The 27,591-nt window shown below is 34.1% G+C and overlaps 1 protein-coding gene across 9 annotated transcripts in view; it reads left to right on the plus strand.

Annotated features, from left to right (window-relative positions):
• The window catches only part of LOC122240403, a 140,802-nt gene that overhangs the window by 4,640 nt on the left and 108,571 nt on the right, over positions 1–27,591 (plus strand). For 5 of the 9 annotated variants that reach the window (XR_006220094.1, XM_042992844.1, XM_042992845.1 and 2 more), the window contains exons 2-3: positions 3,620–3,778; positions 27,493–27,574. Coding sequence is in view for 6 of the 9 variants with exons in the window: in XM_042992844.1 (XP_042848778.1) it covers positions 3,726–3,778; positions 27,493–27,574 (135 nt within the window). In the remaining 3 variants the exon portion in view is untranslated. Of the gene's footprint in view, positions 1–3,619; positions 3,779–23,656; positions 23,690–27,492; positions 27,575–27,591 lie in introns of those variants that run through there. The other 4 variants (XR_006220095.1, XM_042992847.1, XM_042992848.1 and 1 more) reach the window with 2 other exon arrangements.

Genomic DNA, 27,591 nt, shown 5'->3' on the forward strand with positions numbered 1-27,591 from the left:
TCTTAATACACTAGTTTATCCTTATTATGATTATTATTTAAAGAAATATAATATGTAAAGTATATCAGGAACTTACATGTGTGAATGCTTTTATTAGGTAACTTTTCAGTTTAAGAAGAACAAGTGATTAAGTTAAATTATTAAAACCTACTGAAAAACAGGAATTATTTAAATTATCTTAAAATGTGTGGCTTTAAAACATTACTTTTTGCTAACACACTACCAAATGTTTCATTGTAAACTTATTTCAGAGGTTAATCTATTTAGAAGAAACGTTTTTTTTCTGTTTCATGAAGACTTTTATATTGCTTTTGAAAAAGTGCAAACTGTTCAAAATAACTGAGATGATAAATCAATGATAACTTCCTGGTATAGTAAGGGATACCTAAAAATTATATTTTCAATCTACTAAATTCTAGGCATAACCAAATCTGATAAGAATGTTTATTTGTTGATCTTGCTTTTATTCTTTCATTTTTATGCTTCGTGTTCTCCACTGTCACCTGTTTTTTTTCTTTATGCTTACTTTAAATCTATTGTGTGGCAGCTTCAGTGTATTATCTTTATTTCTGTTTCTTGTGCAGATAAAATTTTGAAAATGCTTAGAATTATTAGGCCATGTCACCTTTATTTTCTGAGAATAAATATCTTCAAGATGTTTAACTATGTTTATGTGTCAGTAAATTTTACCCTAGAGAAGAGGAAAATGACTAAGGGTAGAGAAAGTTCTCCCATCTTATATGTTAAAGAAATAAGAATTCTCAGACTGAAGGTAAGAAACTCATGCTGTTTTAGTGATTCAGCACACTGTTTTTAGACACAAACTGCAAACATTAACTTATCATGGATGATATCTCAATTTAATATATACTCTAATTTATTTTACTAGATTTATTTTACTAGATTCCCTTGGAATATCATCACTAATGTCTGAAAGAGACCTAAAGATCAGTGGGAAAAAGGATTTGTTTCTCACCGTGTTCTCTGAACAACTGTATTTTCTGTGGTTTCACATTACTCCTTAATTAAGGATACCTCACTTGATTTCTTATATATTTTGTTTTGTCCCTGATGTAAATTTCACAACTTCAACTCATGAGGTTTTTTTTCTTTCACTTCAGTTTTTTTGTCTTTTTTCTCATGTTGCCCAAATTATATCAAATCAAGGCTACTACCTCCTTCTTGACAAATAATGGACAACAGTAATCTCATAGAAACTGAAAATTAAATTTAGATTTTGATGAGGAACAATTTAACACAACTACCTTATATTTGACAAGAGAAAGGGTTTATTCATGTAAAACTCATCTGCTCCAAACGTATGGATGTTCACACACAAAGATAGTGAAAGATTACTAATCATTTTACAGTGTTTTGCCATGTTACAAATTTGTAGTTGAAGACTTCAAATCAAACAGAGAAATCCACATTACCACAAGGAGAATTAGGATTATTATATCAGTAAAAGAAAGAAAAATATCACCACCATCATCATCACTAACTGGAGCATTTACTTCGCTCTAAGCACTATGCTAATCTAATTTACATTACCTAATTTGGGGGGGGGTTGTTTTTGCTTTTTTGCAACAGGTCTACAAGACAGGTCAATGCTAAGACTTTCTAAAGGATTCCTAGATTTGCACTATAAGCCAGTATTTCTCAATCATAGCAGCTCATTTAAATCTCAACTGAGAAATGCCATAATATAGGACCCTCCTATGGATCGAATATCTGTGCTTCCCCCATACTCCAAACCCCAGACACCAATTTCTGTGTTGCAACTTCGTAACCAATATGATGATTTTAGAAGGTAAAGCCTTTGGGCGGGGGTTAGATCTTAAAGGTGGGGCCCTTATGATTGGGAGTTGTGCCCTTCCAATAAGAGAGACCCCAGAGAGGTACCTAAGTCCTTCTGCATGTAGGGTTAGAGTAAAAAAAAAATGGTCATCTATGAACCAAGAAGTTTGCTCTCAACAGGAAGTTTGATCTTGGGCTTCCTGGCCCCCAGAACTGTGGGAAATTGATTTCTATTGTTTATAAACTGCCTACTTTGTGGTATTAACTGTTACAGAAGCCCAAACAGATTAAGATAAGCCTCAATCCAACTACTTGTGTAAGAACCTCTGAGTATAGGGAGGGGGACAGGTGGTTGGCCCTGGTGTATGTTCCTCCTTTAAATGATGGTCTCTGTAACCAGGCTTAAAAATCATTGCCAAAATGATTTTTTCCAAAAATCATTGCCAAAATGAATATGCAAGCCAAAGGTTTCAGGGTGCGACCTCAGATTTCATTGAAATAAGTAGAAAGTGTCCTAAAAATCTGAGGTTAAGTCTGTGAAGAAAGTAGGGCACAGTTCATATGTCAAACAACACTTCTGAAAGTGAAGAAAGGAAAATCCATATTGCTCTGCATCCCCAAGGTAAAGAGACTTCCTGCCTGGGAATTCTGAGGAGAAAAGTGTGATGGAGCATGATGAGTAGAGACTGGGGAAGACAGAAGAACAACAAGTAGGGGAATGAGGTGAAAAGCAGCCAGTCCAGCATGCAGAGACTTCCCAGCAGCACTGAGCGCTAGTGCTGGAGGACTCTGGTCTGCCCAGACAACATTTCCAGATCACTCCACTTGTGGGACAAGATTTCTCCTGCACAAAGGATGCCCTCTCTTGACACATGACAACACTGAGCCTCACTCTACGTGTGGTATACTGATGCCATCCTTTTCAAAGATCCAGGACGTGCACAAATCCACTGACACAGAAGATGGTATCTAAATGAACAGTGGTTGTTTGGAATGGACTAGAACCTGTAAAAACCAACCTTATGACAGAAATAGTCAACTAATTTTTCTATAGTCTTCTATGATTCCATAGAATTATATTCATACACCAAGACTTGTGCTTGAGATATGCCTTATTTTAATTTTACTTGTCCAAATGTATAGCAGAACTCATATCTTTAGAATTAATCGTTAAGAATTATCTGTAATAAAGCTGGATTGTAATGCATTCCTGAGGGTTACAGGTGAGAATACTGCCATCTTTTGTTATTGTCTCTATAATGAAGTACATATATTTAGCTCTCTGTGTATGTAATTAAATAAATGTAATAACAAGTTTTAAATAATTGACAAAAAATGGGAAGCTATTTATAGACTTTTTAAAGAATTCGAAGAATTGTTTTAAATGTCTAATTTAGTGCTATGTCCATAACATTTGTAATCTGTTTCTTTCTCTGTACATTTGAAGTTATTACAATGTGTATACTTTGAAACCAATTGTCTTATCTTTGTCTCATGATGATCTGTCAGCAGCAGTTGTTTTTCACCTATTCATTAAGATCTGACATTATTTCAGCATTATTTTCAGGGCTTTCATGTCTTTGGCAGTATAGAACTAGAATAACCTTCCTTAAATTTGTTATTTTGCCAAGCTTTGTTAAATAACCTCCTTTGTATCCATGTACTTTTTTACTCTTTTGCTATTAGCTGATATTAGTAAATGTACTTTACCAGAATTGATTGAGTAGCAGTGCATTCCTCCATTACAGTCATGTAAGAAAATGCCCCGGTGTCCTTCTGACCATTTTTTTTTTTAATGGTCAAATCACAACCATTGTTTCAGGACACTGTGGACACATAATGTGAATTAATGACCTTCGACTGGACCTCGGTAGATCATTGTGCAGAAGCTCATCACTCAACTTAATCCACGAACTCGCCAAAGGTCAATGGTGACTACAAAGTCTATGGGAACCTTCTGCTTTGTCATGATGAGTGACAGGTGGGTGTGGCTTAAGGTTCTGAGTTATAAGTGACATCTTTATCTATCATCTCTGTCAATACATCTTCAAAATTGTAGACCTGGAAAATATTCTAGCTCTTTCCAGGGTAAATCAGAAAAGAATCACTAAGTGAACAGTGTGAAAATGTAGGAGATAACAAGAAATTGTTTTGTGTGTTTTGTTTTGTTTCCTGCTGGAAGCTATCTGCTCCTGGCATGTGTGATTTTGTCTGTGACTAATAGAGGATCAAAACAGCCTGTAGGTTAGATGGGAGATATTCCTACCCCTCTACCATCCTGAATTCAGAATCAATAAGGAAGAATCTGGAAATAGACAGGGGACTATAAGTATGTTGCACTGTTTTTTATTGCATGCCTCATGAGAGCATATATTATGAAGTGGCCAGGCTCCTAAGCGTTCCCCGAATTTTTTATCTTAGAATGAGCCAACCAATGGCTACTCCTGTGGATCACCATCATGGCCCATAGTTATGCCCTTTTACAGAGGGAAGAAATTGGCTTAAAGTCATTCTTTCCATCGCCTAATAAGGTTATTTCATGCTCAAATAACTCACTACCCTCCAGCCCTGCTGCTATTGTTGTCTCTGATACAGAGTTAGTCTTTCATTGATTGCTAAATTACTCTAATTAAAACCTTATCTCATTCTCTGTATAGTCTTACTCATAATGTTTATAAAAAAAAAATGTGCCTTGGGCACCTGGGTGGCCCAGACAGTTAAGCATCCGACTCTTGATTTCCACTCAGGTCATGAGGTCACATTTGTGAGACTGAGCCCCTTGTGCTGACAGCATGGAGCCTGCTTGGGATTCTCTGTCTCCCTCTCTATCTGCCCCCTCCCCCACTCACATGTGCTGGTGTGTGTACTCTATATACATACATAAATAAATAAACTTAAAAAATATGCCTCATATTTCACGTAGGAGAAGTTATGCCTAAGGACCTTAAAAGTAAAATCATGGTATTGGCAATAAGTCTTTTGCGACCCCAGGCCTCTCAACATTGATTTTTCCCAAAATAGAGACAGAATCATTCCTATGCCTTATGCAATTTATAGGGTGAAAGTCCTGGAAAGACACATATATTTCTCTGTTGAAGGGATCTAGGAAAGCCCCAACAAAATTAATGGAAGAAACTTACATAAAGCATATTGTCATGAAATGTAAAATCACCAGGGATAAAGGTCCTGCAAGTCTGAAGAGAGAAAAAAAATAGAATAAAAAAAAATCAGGAATCACAGTAGCATCAGACTTTTTAATAGCAAAACTGAGAAAGGAAACAATGGAACAGTGATACTTACAAAGTTAGTTTCAAAACAGAAATTTATACCCATCGACATTGCTAATTAAGTTTGAAGCAGTAAGTCATGGCATCTTCAGACAAGCAAACTCATGAAAATGCTACCTTCCACACCCTCTTTTGGAAGCTGCCGTAGGATGTACCCCATCAGAGCAACGGTCAAAGCAAGAAAAAAGAAAATGTGAGTTTGGAAAATAGGCAATCTAACACTTGGGAGAGGCCATGGGAATTTTCCAGAGGATGATGATGATGAAAGGGAATCTTGGGATGATGGCGAGGTAGCAGACCTGTCATGTTAGAACAGAAGACAGCATTCTCCAGTAAGGATAACTGAATAACCAGTAACTACAAAGATATGAAACTAAAAGATTATTTGATGTGTTTGAATGTATTGAAGAAAGATATATTTTTTTGGAGAGAATTTAAGTCCAAATTAGAGAAAGGTAGCAGAAACTGAGGAAATCAATAAAAATCAATAAAAATGCTTATGAAAGCAAAGGAAACTAAAAACTATTTAAAGGAAGAGAATTTACTGTTATTACTACACTACTACCCCGACACTAATAAAGACTTATGTAAGTTTTATTTTTTTAATTTTTAAAGTTTATTTATTTTTTGACAAAGAGAGAGAGAAGGGGAGGGGCAGAGACAGAGGGAGAGAGAGAATCCCAAGCATACTGTCGGCTCAAAATCCGATGTGGGGGTCAATATCACAACCCATGAGATCAGGACTGGAGCCGAAATCAAGAGTCAGAGGCTTTACCAACTGAGCCACCCAAGCGCCCCACTTATTTAAGCTTTAAAATATGATATTACTATATTGTAATGGTAGGAGACACTAAAGCAAAAATACAACATGGAAGTTTTCTTTTTTTTAATAATTAATCAGACTTCTAGTTTCCAGTCCAGCCAGTCAGAGCCTAGAAGTGCCCCCTCTATCCTAACAAGTGAAAAGCCGAACAAACGGAAAAATCAGCAACTCTTCTTACATCCATTAGGGAAGTGAGATCTAAGGGAAAACTGCTGCCTCCAAAACTGGAGTGGCCAACATTCAGATACAATGAATTACACCTTCCAGAGCAGAAATCCGCAAACTGAAACATCCTCAGGAGCCTTTCAGGGTAATAAAACCCGAACTTTAGTTGAGGAATTGATAGAGGCCCCACATGGACAAGTTTGAGTGACAAACACTAGATAGTAGAACCCGGCCACTAGGGGAGGGGGGAGAGGGCACATTTTGTGCATTTTATGTCCCAGAATTCTATCAGGTTCTCACAGTGAATTATCAGGGAAAAAAATGTGCTTCTGACAGAAGGAAGGAAAAAGAAACCATTTAGAAACACATCAGACCATTCTGTTCTTCTAAACAAGGTATGCTCTCTGGAGAAAATAGTTAACCAGAACCTAACCTGTGATAATTTTATCACAGTCTAATGATCTGGGGAAAGGCAACCAACTCCAAACCTGAGAAGCACCTGTGAAGTTGATAGTCAAGAGGCACAGGTGCACTAAAATTCTGAGCCCTAATCCATTATTAGACAATAGAATGGTCCCCTTGCCCCCACATCACACCTTACAGCCACATTACTAAAAGATTACTTATAGCAGTTTCTTTTACTCAGTATACCAAGTCTGGTTATCAAGAAAAATTACAAGGCATAAAAAAGGGGAAAAAAAAAACAAAACAACACAGATTGAAGAGATGTAGCAAGCATAAAAATCGACTCAGATACAGCAGGGATGTTGGAATTATCAGCCCTGGGATTTAAAACAACTGTGGGTAATACATGAAGAATTCTACTGGATAAGTAGACAGCATGCAAGAATAGTTGACAATGTAAGCAGAGAGTTGGAAAGTCTAAGAAAGAATGAAAAATAAATTAAAAAAAAAAACAAAAAAACTATAACAGAAACGGAGAATGTCTTTGCCGGGCTTATAAGGAGGCTGGGTGTGACTAAGAAAAGAATCTCTGAACTTGAGGCTATCTCAATAGAAATCTCCTAAGCCAAAAAGTAAACACAAAAATGACAAAAAAGAAATAAAAAATAGACAATATTTATCTACGAGCTGTAGGAAAACTACATAAGCCTATGCATAATGTAATATATGATAAATAGGAACATCAGAAGGAGAGAAAGAGAAGAAATGTTTCAAACAATAATAACTGAGAATTTCCCCCAATACATGTTACATATCACACCACAGATGCAGGAAACTCAGAGAATACCAAGCAAGATAAATATAAAACAAATGAAAACTACACATAGGCATCATTTTAAACTACAGAAAATCAAAGGTAAAGAAAAATTCCTGTAAAAAGCTGGGGGTGGGGAATCCTACCTACGTAGGCATAAAGATAAGAATTATGTCCAATTTATCCTCAGAAACCATGCAAGCAAGAGCAGAGTGAAATATTTAAAATGCGTAGAGAAAAATAAAACAAAACAAACAAATAAAACACCAACCTAGAATTCTGTTCCTTCAAAAAGATATACACAAACAAAAATTGAGGAAATTTGTTACTAATAGATTTGCTTTTCAAGAAATGTTAAAATCAATACTTTAGAAAGAAGCAAAATGATATAGAGTTCATGAACACAGATGTACATAAAGAAGGGAAAGCATCAAAGAGGAAATAAGTAAAGGTAAAATACAAATTTGTCTTATTTTTAATTGATCTAAGAGATAAGTTTGTTCAAAATACTAAAAGCAATAACACATCTGTTATGTATGTATGTACATATGCATATGTATATATATACACAGAAGAGATGGATACATAGTTGAATCTGCATACTTATAGGTAAGTTAAATAAATGATTGCAGGAACACAGGAAATAGGAGGGAGGTTTTAGGGCCATTTTGTTATAGAGCACTTACACAATCTATGAAGTGGTATAATGTTATTTGAAAGTGAACTTGAATTAATTGTAAATGTATATTGTAAACTCAAGGACAGTGGCTAAAAAGAGTTTGGAAAAAATATAACATGCTAAGAGAGAAAAGTGAATAAAAAATGCTTAATGAACCACAACAGGCAGAAAAAGAGTAAAAGACAAAAGTAGGAACAAAGAACAAAAGCAACACATGCAAATGAGCAACAGATATGGTCGATATTAAGCCAATTATATCAATAATCACTTTGAATGTCAATGGCCTCAATGCACCAATTAAAAGACAGAGGTTGTCAGAGCGGATTGAAAACCATCCACCAACTATATGTTGCCTACAGGAAACGCACTTTAAAAATAAAGACACATCCAGATTAAAAGTGAAGAGATAAAGACATAACATGCTAATGCGGATCAAAAGAAAGCTGGAGTAGCTATACTAGTTTTGGCCAGAGCAGACCTCAGAGCAAGAAAAGTTATCAGGAATGAAGGAGGATGTTACAGAATGATAGAAGGGAGAATACTCCAAGAAGATGTAACAGTCCTTAGTGGCATGTGCCTAACATCAGAGCATAAAATGCATGAGGCAAAAACTGAAAGAACTACAAGAAGATATAGATGAGTCCACTATTACAGTTGGAGACATCGACACCCCTCTCTCATAAATGGGTCCAAAGTGCAGAAACGCAGAAAGACAGGTGAACTTAAATGTTATTAATCAACTGGATATAAGTGGTATGTGCAAACTACTGCTTCCAAGAACAGCAGAATACACATTCTACTCATGCTCACATGAAAAAGTCACAAAGATAGACCACTTCTGGGTCCATAAAACACACCTTAACAAGTTTAAAATAATAGAAATCATACGATGTCTGCTCTTGGGCCACAGTGGTGGAATTAAGTTAGAAACCAATAGCAGAAAGATAGTTGTAAAATCCTCAAATACGTGGAAATTAAAAAACACACTGCTAAATAACACAAGGGTCAGAGAAGAAATCTCAAGAAAAGTAAAATAACATTTTGAACCAAATCAAAATGAGAACACAATTTATCAAAATTTTTGGGATGCAATTAAAGCAGTACTTAGAGGAAAAGGTATAGTCTTTTTTGGGTTTTGATATTTGGTATTGGGTCAGGGGAGGGAGAGATGAATAGAGCACGGAGGGTTTGGGGGACAGTGGAAATACTCTGTATGTTACTATAATGATGGATACATGCCATTATGTATTTGTCCAAACCCATAGAATGTGTAAGACCAAGAGTGAACTTTAAGGTAAGCCGTGGACTTTGGGTAATCATGTGTGCCAATGTAGGTTAATTCTTGGCAAAAAAAAAAAAAAAAAAAGGTACCGTTTTAGTGAATAATGTCAGTGTAATAATGGGGAAGGCTATGTATGTGTAGGGCAGGGGCCTATGGAAAATCTGTATCTTCTTAATTTTGTTGTTAACCTAAAACTTGTTCTAAAAAAAGAACTTTATTAAGATAAGTTAAATATAAAATTGAAATTTATATGTAAAATCTCATAAATTTGTGTTGGGAGGGTGGTAAGACAATTAAAAGGGCACAGAAAAAAACAGAAACAATTTGTGAGAAGATATGCCCATTCTCCACAGCTGGCTCCCATCTCATCTTTTATTGGTTCAAGCTCTTGGTCCCATTGTCCCAGGTGCTAAACCGTCCACTGAAATTAGACTATCCTGATCTCTTACAATACTGTCTTAATTCTAGCTAGCTTCTCAGCTTATCCCTCCACAATCACCATGTGGTTAATTAGGGCGTTCACTACTTGGATAATTTAAAACAGGCATGGACATACTCTGACAGCAGGGCACCTACCACCCTTAAAAAAAAAAAACTGTATCAAAGTTAACATGAAATAACCCGCTAAATGACAGTTTCCTGTTGGAAATGTCTGACTCACAAATAATTTTTATAGCCAAGTGTTTCTATAGGAAATGATAGAGTAGACTTATATAAAATCTACACTCACTTTCCTTGGTTCCCATCCAACAATAGAATCAAATTAGGACACCGAATGTAAATCAGAGACTCCTGGGTTCAATTACTGAGTTTATACTTATACTGATTTTATACTTAACTATTATGTCATCTTGGAGAGCAGTACATTATTTGCCTAGTTTGAACAGTATTTCTAACTTACTCTAAGAGAAAGTCATAATTGTAATTCATCTCAAAAGGTTCTTAAACTTACTAAAAGGAGAAATATAGTATATAAATTATTTAGATTGTTATTTAGCACTTGCTAATTGCTCATAAAAGGGATGGGTTTTTACTCTGAATCACATTATATTTTTATGTAATAATCTTTGAAATAAAAATAGTATAGACTGTGTGTGTGTGTGTGTGTGTGTGGTTTTAGTTAAAGAGGACAGCTGTTCATCAAATAGCATTTATAACTAATCTAAGTATTCAACAAAACTTTGAAGGGTCAGTGTGCCATGTGGTAAAACAAAAGTTCTCAACAAAAGTCTATCTTTAGAAGTAAGTTCTGAAAACAGTTATGAGGCACTTTTAAATACTTGCCTAGCACCTTCTTGTGCAGAGTACACACTCATTAAATATTTATTGAATTGACTTGACATTTTAAGAATTAGTGACATATTATAGCAGAACATAGGTGAAACGCATTGTGTCCATTCATTCAATCAACAACTTTTTATGGCCTGACATTGTATTAATTGCTATGATACAAACATGAAGTGCCTTTTACTTTGGTTTCAAGGAACTCTCAGTCAAGAGAGAACTGGAAACATTAAATAAAATATTGCAGAGCAATTTTTATTCGTCAGTTAAGATAAACATAAGTTTACCTAGAAGGCTGAAACATCAAATGCTTGTTTCATGCTTATGTTAATAGGAAAAAAAACCCCACAAATCAGCAAGCTATTAGAAGCAATTTCCTGAGAAAAGCAACTTTTAAGATTTATAATAATGTTGTGACTGATTCAGACCAATATTTTGTAACCTGTGTATCTACAATACTGTATCGATTTTCAATACATACAACAAAGACCAAGAAGCATATCAAGACACTCAAGTACCTTCTGAATCATCTTGGATTGATTACATGTAATAGAGTTCATGATTAATTGAGAGAAACACCAGAAGCTGTTGTACTTTAGCATTGGATCTGCACTGGAGAGGAGTTAAGAATTGTAGTGAATGGGGCACCTGGGTAGCTCAGTTAGTTAGGTGTCCGACTTTGGCTCAGGGCATGATCTCACAGTGCGTGAGCTGGAGCCTCGCACCTGGCTCTGTGCTGTCACTCAGAGCCTGGAACCTACTTCAAATTCTGTCTCCCTCTCTCTCTGCCCCTCCTCCACTTGTCTCTCTGTGTCTTAAATATAAACATTAAAAAAAAAAAAAGAATCACAGTGAATGGGACCTGTAACGTAAATGTTTCAAACCCTTAACATCTCACCCCACCACCTCCATGTCTTGCTTAAAATCCTTCAGGGATTCTTGTTCTTAAAATAAAAGGAGGATTCTTCTTTGTGTGATTTACAGTATTCTGTCTGATCTGGCCCCAATTACTCTAGCCTCACCTTCCACCACCGTTCTTAACCTCACTCTTGCTCTTTCTCTTCTCTTCTCAAATGACAGATTGTAGTCCCGTTTCTTGCCATAATACTTTTTGCTACAGGGACTATGTGTATACCAAGACTGTTTTTTTTTTTTTTTTTTTTTTTTCTGACTGGAATGACCTTTACTCATTCTTTGCTTCATTATTATTCCTTGTTATCACACCTAAAGCCACTGAGCCCTCTGTTATTCACTTATAATCATTCTGCATCTTTGGCCACAAGACTTTTGCACATGCTTTCTATTCTGTCTAAATATTTTTCTACCCATTCCATCTCCCTCTTCATCTAGGTATGTCTGCTCCTCCCACATCAGCCAAGAGAAATTCACCCCTGACCTCCCTAATTAAGTAAAGTCTTTATTATATTCTTTCATAGTCCAAGTGCCTTTCTTTTGTTGTGTTTATCATTATAATAGATTTATTTATTACGTTTAAAATGTTTGTATCTTCCTCTAGAATATAATGTCTTTGAAAGCAGACCTTCTGTCTGTTTTTGTTTATTATGTTAGGCGTTTGATATGTTTTGTAGACTAAATGAAAGTCTAGATGCTTTAGTATACTATACCAAACATGAACATAAGATTAAAGTTTTTGGCATGATATGGCTATTTATTTTTAATTTTTAAATTTTTCAAATTATTTGTAGTTTCAACCCTTTTGGAAATTAATTTCTACCCAATATAAGAATTATAGGAAAATATTTTTAATATATTTGTAACATTTTCTAAAATGTTTTACTTATTAAATTTTGAAATTTCACCCATTATCTCTATATGGGATAATTCTCAACTTTATTCCCAAATGGCTATGCTGCTTGTAAAATGGCTTAGAAAAAAATTTTTACACAATATGTTAAAATAATTAATACAATTTAAAATATTAGATTTTACCTTTACAGTACAGGTGAATTTTATTTTTCCATAAGTGGCTTGAGGTTGTGAAGTAAACCGTGAATTGGCAAGTAAAACCAAAAATCAGAAATGTTAGAATGGATATATATTTTGAGAAAGCTGAATAAATGTTATTCTGCATTTTAAATAAAATTTTATATTTATTATTTTTTTTTTAATTTTTGAGCTGTCTTCTTAAAATTTTATGTAGGCATTAGGGTATAATAATTAAATGAAAGGGGAGTAAATAAATTATAAAGTTGGATCAAGAGATATAAAGACACCCAGAGACATCACAGACCATTATTAGGCTTTGGCTGGGGAAAAAAAAAAAAGAACTTTTCTTTATCTTGGAAGAGAAATTGGTGAGATCTTAGAACTGGGTTTTTACACAAATATATCTTCTGAAAATAGGCAATAAAATTCTGAATATCTCTGGAGTGATTATTCTCACCAAAATATGAGTCAAACAGATACAATTTTTGGTGGGATTAGACTATGTTGAAACTCAGTGACATTCCCAGATTATTCTGGAGAGGTTGGTTCTGAAATATCAAGAGGTCCTTAAAGAAAATGCTTAGAAATTTGACTACATATGTCAGGCTTGAATTACAAGTACTTTTCATCATAGGTAGAATGTTGATGCTAGTCATGTAGACATAGGACTGGTAGAGGTTCAGTGGCCTTAGCAATGATTACTTTCACCATTTCATTCAGACTATATATATTACATATGTGAAAAATAGATCTTATTCAAACTACATATATGACATATGTGAAAAATGAAATAAAAGACCTCTAGTCAACAAACTCAAGATCTTATAGCTAAAGACATCCTTGTTACAAAGCTGTGCTTCTTGATTGGTTCTCCAATCCTTGTTCCGTTTTTTACTTTTCATAACCTTTGTTTCTTTACAGCACAAGTTTTCTTACCTTAGATTCAATGGGCCCATCACCAAAGAACTGTATACTGTGTCAAAACTTGGCCCATGTAGACAGGCAAATTGTATATGGAAAGGGCTTGATATATACAAAGCAAAAGGGGGGTGAGGGGGAGAGAGACTTTTTTTCCCTTTTTAAGCCTGGTATCCACCATATATTTTAGTTAAGAACATAAATATTTTTGAGGTGTATATTAAAAACATTAGTAAAAAACAAGGTATAATCTTACTAAAATATTTTGTTCTACTTATTGAATTGGTATTGTTCAAACAAATAAAGGGATTTTAACTATACATATGTGTCCTTGTGGTCTGCCATCAATAAATTTATTTTTAATGTTTAGTTCAGTCCTTATATATATGTGTGACATTTCTGAAAAAAAATTTGAAGAAAAAGTGACAAACTTTCTTCTTAAAAGCATATACATATATACTTAAAACAAAAAGCAAGTTCTGTGTGTGTTTGTTATGCCTATAAGTGGAGAAAACATCATAGTTCACCCAACCATTCCTCCCATCCACATACACAACACGCACACTTGCCTTTTATATATATCTGTCATATATATGTTAATTCATATTAACATATGATATCAGTATATATTTTTTTATTCTCACATTACATTTTTGCTCACTCCATGCCATTTTATATAATTGTTGTGAGCCTTTAGCAGATAATCACGAGCTCTTCAAAAGAAGAGTAAAAATAGAGCACAAAGTCCTTATATTGTATCTGTTTGTAAAGGACATGCTTAAAATTTTTATATCATTAAATTACTTAAAATATCTTTTAACAGCTCTTATCTTATCTGTATATTTGTCTTTAATTTTGAGATATAACGTTTATTTCTATTCATTTCCAAGAAATATTTAAATAAAATGTTTCTTAATTTTTTTTTTCCTGATGGCCACTTAGCTAAAAATAGCTCTCTTCCCTAAAATCTGACATTTCTTGACAGCAATCAAAAAAAAAAAAAAATCCTGGTTACTACCATAAAATGTAATTGTTAGTACATTCTACTCAGGGTCACTTAGGACAAAGGCAGTTTCTAAGTGTTAACTCAATTACAAATTTACAGTTCAGTTTTTATCCTGGTGGCCAATTATATTAGAGATATCCATTATTATTACTTTTTTTGCTTACCCCCAAATTTATTTCTTAGAGGAACTATCTTGCAAAGGGCTCTACCTCTTTCATGGTAAATGACTCCACCATCTTGAAGATGCATAGTCCCCAGGGTGGATATTTGAATATTTGAACTAAGAGATGGTAGGATCTGGGCTATTGTAGTTAGTGAAGGAATGCATGGAAGATTAATAATGTTTGGTTATTTACATTTTGGGGGCTGCTCTAGGTTCTAACCTTTATGAAAGCACTATGTAACGATACTTACATTTCCATAAGATTTGTATTTTTTTTTAATTGTCATACACATGCCATACAATTTACTATTTTAATCATTTTTAGTTTTATGGTTCAGTGGCATTACTTGTTGTAAAATCATCACCACCATCCCTATTCAGAATTTATCTTCCCAAACTAAAACCCTGTACCCACTTAAGAATAACTCTACACACCCTTCTCCCCACAGCCCCTGATAACCACCATTCTATTCTCTGTCTCTATGAACTTGACTACTCCGTGTACTTCGTGTAAGTGGAAAGATACAGTATTTTTTCTTTTTGTGTCTGGCTTATTTCATCTTCAACTTTTATTCATGCTGTAACATGTATCAGAATTTCCTTCATTTTTAAGGTTGAATATCCTATTGTATGTAGAGATCAGATTTTGTTTATCCATTTGTCCTTCAATGGACATTTGGGTTGTTTCCATCTTTGGTCTATTGTGGTTAATGCTTTTATCAACATTGGTATACAGATTTCTGTATTGGTTGCTGTTTTTAATCCTTTTTAAAGTGAAATTGCTAAATCAAATGGTAATTATATGTTTAATATTTCTGAGGAACCACCATATTATTAAGACATATTATTTTTTTGAAAGTGTTCCTTTGTCCATGGTATTTAAGAGTTTATTTATCTCTCTGAAACTAAACAATCCCCAAGTAAGAAATTAATGCAATGATGATACCAGAAATAAACCCATACATTCACTGAATGGAATGGAAGTCAGAATCTGACTTCACATTAGCCTGATAATGACTCTCTCCTGCATATACAATAGCAAAGCTCTCCTTAAATACATACTGTCAATTAATCACTATTTCTCTAAAAAAGGAAGGATGAGTTAGGAGGTTTTTTGTAGTTGTTCAAACTGTTATATATATTAGTGGAATAGATATGCTGGCGGTTAAGATGGAGAAATATTTGAAAATAGACTTGGCAAGATTCATTTTCTGGATATAGCATACAATGCTGGTTGAAGGCTCAGATTCTTGAACTAGACTGTCTGAGTTCAAATTCTGATTTCAAATTGTGACCTTGGGCAAATTACTTAAATTATATATATATATATTTTTATAAAGCATGTTGAATTTAGGTGAAGATGTGAGATAAATAGTTACAAATTTTGAGGGACACCTGCGTGGCTCAGTTGGTTAAGCGTCCAACTTCGGCACAGGTCATGATCTTGCAGTTTGTGAGTTCAAGCCCTGCATTGGGCTCTGTGCTGACAGCTTAGAGCCTGGAGCCTGCTTCAGAGTGTGTCTCCCTCTCTCTCTGCCCTACCCTGCTTTCACTCTATCTCACTCAAAAATAAATAAACATTAAAAAAATAGAAATTTTGAGTACAAAATGGAATGTACAAATATGAAGCTTGAGAAGAGAGATTAGAGTTGAAGTCCAAATTTGAACAATCATCAGCATATAAATTGCATATTATGATCTAAAGCAAATACACAATGAGAAAAGGGCCTAGTAGTGAATTCTGAGTAATTCCAAAATATGGTAACCACCAATAGTTTTAATTTAACAAAAAGTTCACGTACCTCCAAAGCTCAAAGGCATCAATGGTTTTGGCATCAAAGGTACCCTAATCTTAAAAGTGGTTTTCATCATAGACACTTCTCTAAAGAAGACATCCGGATGGCCAACAGGCACATGAAAAGATGCTCAACATCGCTCCTTATCAGGGAAATACAAATCAAAACCACACTCAGATACCACCTCACGCCAGTCAGAGTGGCCAAAATGAAGAAATCAGGAGACTATAGATGCTGGAGAGGATGTGGAGAAACAGGAACCCTCTTGCACTGTTGGTGGGAATGCAAATTGGTGCAGCCGCTCTGGAAAGCAGTGTGGAGGTTCCTCAGAAAATTAAAAATAGACCTACCCTATGACCCAGCAATAGCACTGCTAGGAATTTATCCAAGGGATACAGGAGTACTGATGCATAGGGGCACCTGTACCCCAATGTTTATAGCGGCACTCTCAACAATAGCCAAATTATGGAAAGATCCTAAATGTCCATCAACTGATGAATGGATAAAGAAATTGTGGTTTATATACACAATGGAATACTACGTGGCAATGAGAAAAAATGAAATATGGCCTTTTGTAGCAACATGGATGGAACTGGAGAGTGTGATGCTAAGTGAAATAAGCCATACAGAGAAAGACAGATACCATATGGTTTCACTCTTATGTGGATCCTGAGAAACATAACAGAAACCCATGGGGGAGGGGAAGGAAGGAAAGAAAAAAAAAAAAAGAGGTTAGAGTGGGAGAGAGCCAAAGCATAAGAGACTGTTAAAAACTGAGAACAAACTGAGGGTTGATGGGGGGTGGGAGGGAGGGCAGGGTGGGTGATGGGTATTGAGGAGGGCACCTTTTGGGATGAGCACTGGGTGTTGTATGGAAACCAATTTGACAGTAAATTTCATATATTAAAAAATAAAAAAAAATAATAAATAAATAAATAAATAAATAAATAAATAAAATTAAAAAAAATAAATAAATAAATAAAAAAGTGGTTTTCATCAAAATGACTATATATATATATATATATATATATAGTTTCATTAATAAAACTGGCATTATACTAAAAGTTAACAGTAAATATGAATATGAGTCAACATAATGTAGAGCAACGTGGGCAGTTCCCAAACCACATTGATGTCATAGAACAAATCCTTGAAAGTGATGTGGCAACTGAGGTTTTGTACAAAATAATGATGTAAAACATCTAGCTAGTCATAAGGAGGAATTCCTTAGTAGATTTACAAATAGAATATTCCAAACGTGAGTTTTCGGGGACTGAACAAGAAGTGAAACCTGCATTTGCTTCTGGCAAATTGTCAACTACCATCCAGTGTCCGTATTATATACTCAGACTTGCTAGAATCATCCTATTACATTAAGGTGAAAAATAACTTTGGGGTCAGTTGTCTGCCTCCAAACTTGCCAGGGCAGAATATATGAGTGGGCTTGAAAATTAATTTCTGCCTAAGAGTTAACACCATTCTGTGAAATAAAGAAAGTGAGAAAAGTGAACAGTTACAGAATTACAAAACCTGCTCTTTGCAGAAAAGTCTTGGATCATTAGATAGCAAAGATTGGCTGAAGCATATAGACTAATGTGGTAAGGGGGTTCACAGATATTTTTATATGGCCCCTTGGATCTTGGGAAACCGAAGTTATTTCAAGGAGTTGATAAGGTTGGTCAAGAAAAACAGAGCTAACCTACAGTCAATAGTTTATCCATCTTGATTTAACTTAATATGATGCCATGTGTCCTATTTAAAATATGTAATGTGTCACTTGCAAATTACAATAAAAAGTAATATGTAACATCACAAACTACCTATGCCGAAAAGCAATATGATAATGAAGGTATATAGTATAATGGTTAGGAGGAAAGGTTCTGGAGTCACTTGGATGAAGTTCCCATTTCCCAGTTTCTTAACTCCATCTGTGACTCCATGAAAGCTCCTCAACATGTTTCCTCTGTAGAACAGAGCTCATAAAGATTTTATGAGAATTAAGTGAAATAAATGAATGAAAAGCAATAAGCACAATGCCTACCAGTGGATATCAGAAAATGCCCCCCAAAGATATCCTTGTCTTAATCTCTGGAATGCATGGATGTTACCTTACTTGGTAAGAGGAACTTCGTAAATGTGATTAAGTCAAGGTTTTTGAATGGACAGGTCATTCCAGAATTATCTGGATTATTTTGGATAATAATTATATTATCTTGGTGGGTGCAATGTAATAACAAAGGTGCTGAGTAGAGGGATGCAGAAGAGTTAGGGTCAGGGAAAGAAGAATCAGAATGGAAGCAGAGTTTGGAATAATGCAGGGTGACGAGTGATGCAGACAATCTCTAGAAGCTGGGAGAAGCAAGGATTCTCCCCTAGAATTTTTGGAACGAACAAAGTTGTGCTGATCCATTTTCCACTTCTGACATCCAGAACTATAAAATAAGAAATCTGTGTTGTTTTAAGCCACCAAATTTGTGGTAATTTGTTACAATGGCAATAGGAAACTAATACAGTAACACAAAATAATTCCATAATAAATGTTAGCTGATATTATTGAAAAATGAAAAAAAATCATGGTGGGGATAAAAAGATGAGGAATATATTCTTTTTAGGGGAAGGAACTATTATTATTTTTACTTACATGTATATAATGAAATGAGACCTATACATTGTAAAATATTTGAAAATATAAACCAAGGAAAATATATACAAGAAAAATTACAACTATCTTTTCCATTCAGGATCCATAACCTGCCATTTCAGAAATAAAGGTTTGTTAACAGATTCTCGTGTATCCCTTCAAAAATGTTCCTTAATAAAAGATATTTATAACTATATTTTTCCTGATTTATGGCTTTTAGATGTTGTATAGATTTTCCTACTTATCTCTTGTTATTTTGCCCATTAGTGCTAAATTGACCTTTTATCATTGTGAAAGGACATTTAAAAATCTTTGTTAATATTCTGGGGTGCTTGGGTAGCTCAGTCTGTTCATGATCTCATGGTTCATGGGTTTGAGCCCTGCGTCTGGCTCCACGCTGACAGTACAGAGCCTGCTTGGGATTCTCTCTCTCTCTTTCTCTCTCCCTCTCTCTCTCTAACCCTGACCCACTCACACATGTGCTTGCACTTTTTCTCTCTGTTTCTCGAAATAAATAAATAAACTTAAAAAAAAATCTTTGTTAATATTCTTTATGCTGTAGTTAATCTTATCTGACATTATTAAGCCACTGACTTCATTATGATTTGTGTTTACAAAACATATCTTTTTGCATATTGCTTTTAAAATTTTTTTTTAGTTTTTATTTATTTTTGAGAAAGAGAGAGAGACAGAGACAGAGACAGAGACAGAGACAGAGTGCGAGCAGGGGAGAGGCAGAGAGAGAGGAGACACAGAATCCGAAGCAGGCTCCAGGCTCTGAGCTGTCAGCACAGAGCCTGACATGGGGCTTGAACTCATAGACCAAGAGATCATGACCTGAGTAGAAGTCGGATGCTTAATTGACTGAGCCACCCAGGCACCCCTGCATATTACTTTTAAATTTTCTATGCCTTTATACTTAGTGTATACAGCATATGGCTTGGTCATTCTTTGTGTAACCATTATGGCAGTCTTTGTTTTTTAATTAGATTATTTGGTCCATTTAAATTTAACATAATTATGGACATGGTTTTATAGCCACTATCTTACTATTTATTTTTGTCAACCATTTCTTTTTTTCCCTTCCTTTCTTGCCTTCTTTTGAGCTGAGTACATTTTATTATTCCATTTTATCTCATCTATTGCTTTTTTCACTCTGCTTCTCCCTGCTTTTCATGGTTTCTATGTGAATTACAGTATGTGTCAGAGTAGTCTATTTTGCAGATTATTTCATGCATGATTTAAGGAACTTACATTGGTTTACTTCCATTTCCTTCTAGTCCTTTATAGTTGTTATACATTTCATTTCCCCCCTCCCTCTCTTTGAGAATATATTATTTTGTATAATCAATTGTCTTTTGAAGAAATTCAAAAATTGATTTTTGAAAAAAGACTTCTGTATGTGGCACATATTTACCATACTCAGCCCTCTTTATTTGTTGGTATGGATGCTAATTTCCACCTAGTATCAATATCATCTAGCCTAACTAACCTGCTTCAACATTCATAAAGTGCAGAACTGCTTGTGGTAGATTCTCTGAGTTTTTGTTCATGAAAAAATATCTCTATGTTGTCTCTGTTTTTGAATGGCATTTGGAGAACACTTATTTCTGGGCTTTAAATTCCATTTCAACATTTCAATTTTTTTCTTTTGTCTTTAATGATTTATTTCATTTTTTTAATAAAAAGTATGAGGCCATAGTTATCATAGTCACTCATGTAAGTAGTATGGTATCCCCTTCTGTCTGCTTTTAAAATGTTCTTTATATTTTGCTTTCAGTAGATTGACTATGTTGTGTTTATGTGTGGCTTTTTTTTTTTTTTTTCATCTGGCTTGGGGTTTGTTTTGATTCTTTAATCTGTAGGTTATTTTTTTTTTCAAATTAAAAAGTGCTAAGCCACTATTTATTTATTTATCCCATACACTTTATTTTCCCTTCTGGAATTCTAATCACACATATATATGTATATGTGTATGTGTGTGTATATATATATATATATATATATATACACACACATACACATATACATATATATATATACATATACATATATATATGTATATATATATATACATACATATATATATACATACATATATATATATACATATACAAACTGATATTGTCCCACATGTTTCTGAGTCTTTTATTTTTTTTCTTTAATTTGTTGTCCATGCTCCTCAGTTTCAATGATTTCTATTTTCCTATTTTCAGAAGATTGATAATCTTTATTACAATGGCCTATCTTCTATTAAACCAATCCAGTATCTTTTTCTTATTTTTTTTTAAATTTTGTATATATTGTAATTTTAAATGCTAGAATTTTCATTTAGTTCATTTTTATAGTCACTATTTCTCTATTGAGATTTCCCTTCTACTCATTCATTACGTTTAGATTTCTCTTTATACTTTCATTTATTATAGCAAAATAAACTATTGAGGCAGTTAATTCTCACATGTTATATCTGTGTTTGTTTCTAACAGTTGTTTCTTTTGTTTGGTTTTAAATCTCTTTTTCCTATTTCTTCAGATATGTAGTAAATATTTATTGTATATTCTGTATGGTCAATATTGGTGACGATCTGATTTTTGTGTTTCCTTAAAGTATTGAGTTTGTTTGTTTTTTTGATTTTTTTTTCTTTCTGGCAAGCCATTAATCTATGGATGCATCACCTTGATTATCTTCAGTCTTGTTTTTCAGTTTGTTTTTTATTGTAGTTCTAGAGTAACCTTAATTCAAGGACTATAGACACCCTCCTGCAAAGATTTTTCTGGATTGTGGTTTTTTTTTTCTGATATCACAGTGAAATGACTAGGGTGTTCAGATGAAATCTGGCTTATTATACCTGGTGTGTTCTCTAGCTGTTCGCTATTTTTTCTAAGCAAATCATTGCAGAATATTACCTATGGCATATGCAGCTCAGTCTTCAGCAGAAGACATAAAAGCACCCTTGTGCAAAGCCCTGGAGCTTTTTCTTTATGTACTCTGCAGGACCACTCCCAACCACCTTATCATTGTCAAACTCATCTCTGATTCTTCAGCATCGTGAGGCCACCATGCTTTATTTGGAATCTACCTTTCTGTCCCATAATCAAGAAAGTTTCTCCAGGAAGAAAACAGACACAATTGTGAGGTTCATCTCTTTTGTTTCTTGAAGTCCTGTGTTCTCTCTTTTTCAAATTCCAAACACTGTTGCTTCACCGTTTTGCCTGATCTTATAGTGGTTGACAGCGGGAGAGCTATCCCGTAAGTTGTCTGTCATGGACAGAAGTGGAAATTACATGTATAATCAATTTACATTATCCTCTTTAGAAATTGTTTTTCCTTTTTTGAAATGCTATATGAATCTGGGTTTTAAAATCATTATATTTTCTATAAGAGTGAGATGGAAAATAGGAAAATGAAAATATGGTCTAAGTGCCCTTCACAATGGAACAAACTTAGATTCTTCTTAATGGCTCTAGCTTTTATTAATAATGATTAAATGTGAAATCAAAGAATAATAAGAAGTATCAGTATTTCACATGCTTATGCTAATCCCGATACACTGACCATTGACAAAGCACTGTTTGTTGGTTGTTTTTACATTTTTGAAACTCTGAGCTACAAATGTATTCTGTTTTCAGCTATCTGCCAAGAGCATAAATAGTTGAGCTTTAAAATGACACCCAGCTACATCTCTATTTGTCTGAATAAATGTCTGTATGTGATATGTTTATAACTGTTGCAACACTTCTTTTCTTCACCCTGACAGTTCTGTAGAGATACAGTATATCACTATATGGAATTCAAAGCATGTTCAACACTTTGTGCTAAGGCATTGCTGCTTCAAAATGTTTACAATTTGATCCTGTCTGAACCCATTGAATCTATTGCAACCAAAACTACATTTGCACTAAACTCTATGGCTGAATCAAAGGTAAACACAAAGTTTTCAAAACACTTCAAAGGGCTCAAACATAAATGTATTTGTATCATCTAAGCAAAGTGCAATGACTAAAAGTTCTCTCAATTGTTTACGTGAAAAAAAGTAAAGTAAAACGCAACGTAGATATACATACAAATATATTATCCAGGGCTGGAAAGCATAACCTTATAATTTTACAGTAGATTTTTCTTTCTAAAAACAATTTTTAAATTATATAGAGACACATATAACGATATTTAAAAATTAAAATGTCCATTAGTGTCCTTTGCTTAAGAAGACAAAAAATAATTAATGTTGTCTTACCAAAACTTCCCTAGAAGCACTTCTTTCAGTAGTGGTGATTTCACTTGTTTCTAAGATCTAGCCCAAGATCTTCCAAATTATGAGAGACTGAAATCTAAGTTAGTCTGAGGAAATCTATCAAAAATTGTACCGAAAAACAAGTCATATTTTGGAGAGCCATTATTTCTTAAGTCTTTCTTTTTTTCTCATGCTTATCATCATTTAATTACAATAAAAACCATCTCATTATCTCTTTGGTTAATTGAAAATAAACAGTGGAATAAAACAGAAAGCCGTGAACAACCATATAATAAAACAGAAAGCCATTAACTACCATATATATATATATATTAGGCATTTGTTTTGACATGGACCATATAAGTGCATATGTATTTTTTGTTTTGTTTTGTTTTAATTTTTTTAATCTTTATTTTAGAGAGAGAGAGACAGAGTGTGAGCAGGGGAGGAACAGAGAGAGAGGAAGACACAGAATTCAAAGCAACTCCAGTCTCCAGGCTGTCAGCACAGAGCCCAACGCAGGGCTGGAGCTCAGAAACGGCAAGGTCATGACCTGAGTCAAAGTCTGATGCTCAACTGACTGAGCCACCCAGGCGTCCCTTCTTCTATTTTTGGCTAAGTTGTTTTGTTTTTTTTTTTGTTTGTTTGTTTGTTTTTTGGCAACCATCTGCTGATCAGAGTTCCATGCAGTCTTTAAAGCTAAAAACATCCATTGTGAATGTACTCTATTCCAGGATTTTTTTTTTATTCTTTGGTGGAAGAAAAATTTAAATCCGAAAATCTTGGATGCATATACTTTTCATTCACTATTTTTCAATCATTTTTACATAATGTAATAGTAATACATTTAGCAACTAAATTTTAAGTCTTTCTCAATATTAAATTAAAATTTCATAGAAACAAAGCCATATTTTTTGTGTATACATATTTACTTAGTCTATATGATATTCAGGAAAATATAGAATTATAATAAGAACATCTTGAACAAACAAATTTGTGATCACACTCATCTGAGCCTTGGTAGGCATATAACCCAAGTAAAGGAGCAGTTACTAACCTCCTAACCGCAAGTGTTAAGATGCCTACAGATAAAAGTTGCTGTTTTGTTGTGGGAATGGAAGGTGTTGAAACTGAAGAGGCACTTATGTAGAGGTCATGAAAGAGAGTTTCTATCATGCATATTTAATGTCATTTATTCTGTGAATTCTAAGCTTTTTCCTGCCTGTCTTGTTCACCACTATTATCTTCAGTGTATGGCATTGTGCCTTGTAACTAGTAAAGAATCGATATTTAGTGAAGAAAAACCATGATCGAGCTATTTATACAGCACACATACATATACCAGAATGCAGACAGCATACAAAAATATTCAACCTCACAGGAAATCAAATGAGCACCTTAAGAACTGTCCAACTATTAAACTGACAAAGTTTAGGTAACAATAATTATTGAAATGGGAATGATGGAATAGTCCCCCCTGTACATTGTTAGAAGAAATATAAATCCATACGTTTTTCAGAAGGACACAATTTTATAATATTTGTTCAAAAATGTCAACAACATTAATATGTCCTAAATTCTTCAGAGATGTATATAGAGATCTATGCATAAGATAATTTTACAGATAATTCATGTCAGTGAAAAGTGCAAATTGCCTAAGTATTTAATAGAAGATTGATTAAATAAATAATGTGACATCTATATGTTGGAATGTTATGCAGGCATTTAAATAATGTATTCATACACTATTTAATGATTTAGAAATACTTAATGGAAATTAAAAACTAAACTGTATATTTAGAAAATCACATTTTTATAAAACATGCACACACAAAAGGAAGACAATAAAATAGAATGTATTTGGGAAGTGTTAATGTCTTTGAAGATTTTATTTCTTCTTTATTCTTCCTTTTGTTTCTTATTTTTTTCTATTGTGAGCATACTCTTTACAAATCAGAACAAAAATTTTCTTAAAAGCCTGTTCATTTTAATTTCTCTATCAGTTTTTTGTTCTTTCAAAATATCATCAGAAACGAATTTTGATTGTTATGTTGAGTGAATGAAGACAGGGTCTGAAATTTTGTGCACATTAAAATACTATCCTAACATGACTTGCCTAAATTTAAGGGTGTCACATTTGATAAAACGTTAGCTGTAAAAAGAACATTAGAGATGCCCTAATTAAACTTCCGTCTTTAGCAGTAAGTGGCCATGCACTATTTCCACATTAAGCTTCCCATGAAAATGAGTTTCAAAATTGGCACATACTTGAACTTGTTTGGAAAACAAGAACTGGGGTGTAGAAAATAATACAATTAATGGGCCAATATTCTCTACTCTAATAAGCATTTACATTTTAAAATGTGTCAGTAAACTGAATATTTATTAGATATGAAAACCTTACAGATTGACTATTCATGACAGTTTGACAATAGTTTCCATGAGGAAAGTGATTTTTTTACAAGAAAGTTAAATTACAGAAAGATAAAATAAAATAAATAGCATTTTTCCACTGGGTTTTTGAAGTTTAATTTTGCATTATTATGCTTTCCTTTTTCAGTTATTTACTGTTAAGACACTCTTTTTCCTAGGTTCATAGCTAACCCATATTTCATAGCCTCTGAATTTCCATTGGAAACATGTGACTGAAAAATGAAATGTAGGCTTCCAGGCCCACCTATAAACACACTAGAGCAATTCTTCTATTCTTTTTCCTCCTTGAAAAGAGTCATTGTAGATCATATTTAAAGAAGATGAGGTTACTAGGTACAAGGATGCTGAATCCCTAAATCACTCTTTGTATGAGAACTTCTCAGGAAAGTTATACAATTATGAACATCCACACTGACTTCGTATGAGTGAGTATGGCACAGAACTTTTCCAGATTACTTATTGTAGCAGTTAGCATTAACTACACTGACTAATAAAAATCACAGCACCTCAAAGTTTGATGCTGACAAAACAAAAACTAAAATACGGCACATTAGCTTAGTTATTGGTCAGCAGATGTTAACAATATGGATAAATCAGTTTTGTCACTTGGTGATTGCAATGAAACGACATTTAAAAACTGTCACCTGTGGTAGCTTGGAAAACACTCCAATGCTTACCTAACTATTCAGTTACAGAGATGTTTGGAAAATACATGTTAGCAAAGTCTGTTATTGCTATTGATGGTTTCAGTAAAGTAGTACAAGAGATGAGCTCAGAAAATACTTGGCAGACTTAAAGTATACATGAAAAAGAATAGAGAAGTTCAGAAAAAAGAGGTAAGAAATAGTATTTGAAAGACTGAACAACCAAGACCCAGTGAGGTTTCTCAGGTGTGCAGAGTGACTCATATTTGTGCCAAAGATCCAATAAAAGGCATGCTCTATCCACTCAAGCTTGACAGCCTCAAGATGATCTGAGTCAAAGCTGAATAGGGAGATATGGCAGCAAGGTAGCAAGGAAATGAAACATATCTGAGCACAAAGTCTGACAGTTTTAGCTCCTTGTATCTGAAATTGAGTAGAAGCAAATAGTTTGCCAAGTTTTTAATATAATTGTATTGCCAAATAGCCAGAGTCCTTGACTCTGTAATTCTTAAATCTTTAGGTTTTTTTTTTTTTTTTTTTATCTTGGAGAGAGAGAGAGAATGAGAGAGAGAGAGAGAGAGAGAGAGAGAGAGAGAGAGAGAAAACGAGTGGGGGAGAGGGGAAGAGGGAAAGAGAATCTTAGGCTCCACGCTCAGCATGGAGCCCAATGCAAGGCTCTATCCCACAACCCTAGGATCTTGACCTGAACCAAAAGTGAGAGTCAAACATTTAACTGACTGAGCCACCCAGGCACTCCTGTAGTCTGTAATTTTTAAAGCAGTTTTTGGACACCATATTTCCATGAGCATGAAATGGGTTCTATAAGTTGAATAGCCAAAAAAGACATATTCTTCAATACTCACTTTACATATGGCCATGGAGAATAAGAAGTAACAACCTTCACTGAATTTGATTTTCTTAACAGCAGAGCTCTACCCAGTAAAGAAAATCAAACCTAACTGAAGATCTTTCTTTTTTCTCCAGGAATTAGGACTTTACAATATCTGCATAGCTGGATTCCATAAAGGCCATGAGTCAAAGATTTCTATATGCCTTTTTTTCTCCCATTTTCCAAACAGGAGTTATTAACATTACTTTGTCTCTGTCTGTAAGTTTGTGTACTGGGAGGATCAGGGGACAGAAAGCATGATTTTTTTTTTTGTTTTTTAATTTTCAGATTTCAGAACCATGGATACGGTTGTATACATGGATCTGATAAGGAAAACTGTCACCACCAAAGGTCCCAGAACATAAACCAGGTGCTGTGACCGGTCGA

Source organism: Panthera tigris, chromosome B4 (assembly GCF_018350195.1).
Source record: "Panthera tigris isolate Pti1 chromosome B4, P.tigris_Pti1_mat1.1, whole genome shotgun sequence".
Classification (NCBI taxonomy): Eukaryota; Metazoa; Chordata; class Mammalia; order Carnivora; family Felidae; genus Panthera; species Panthera tigris.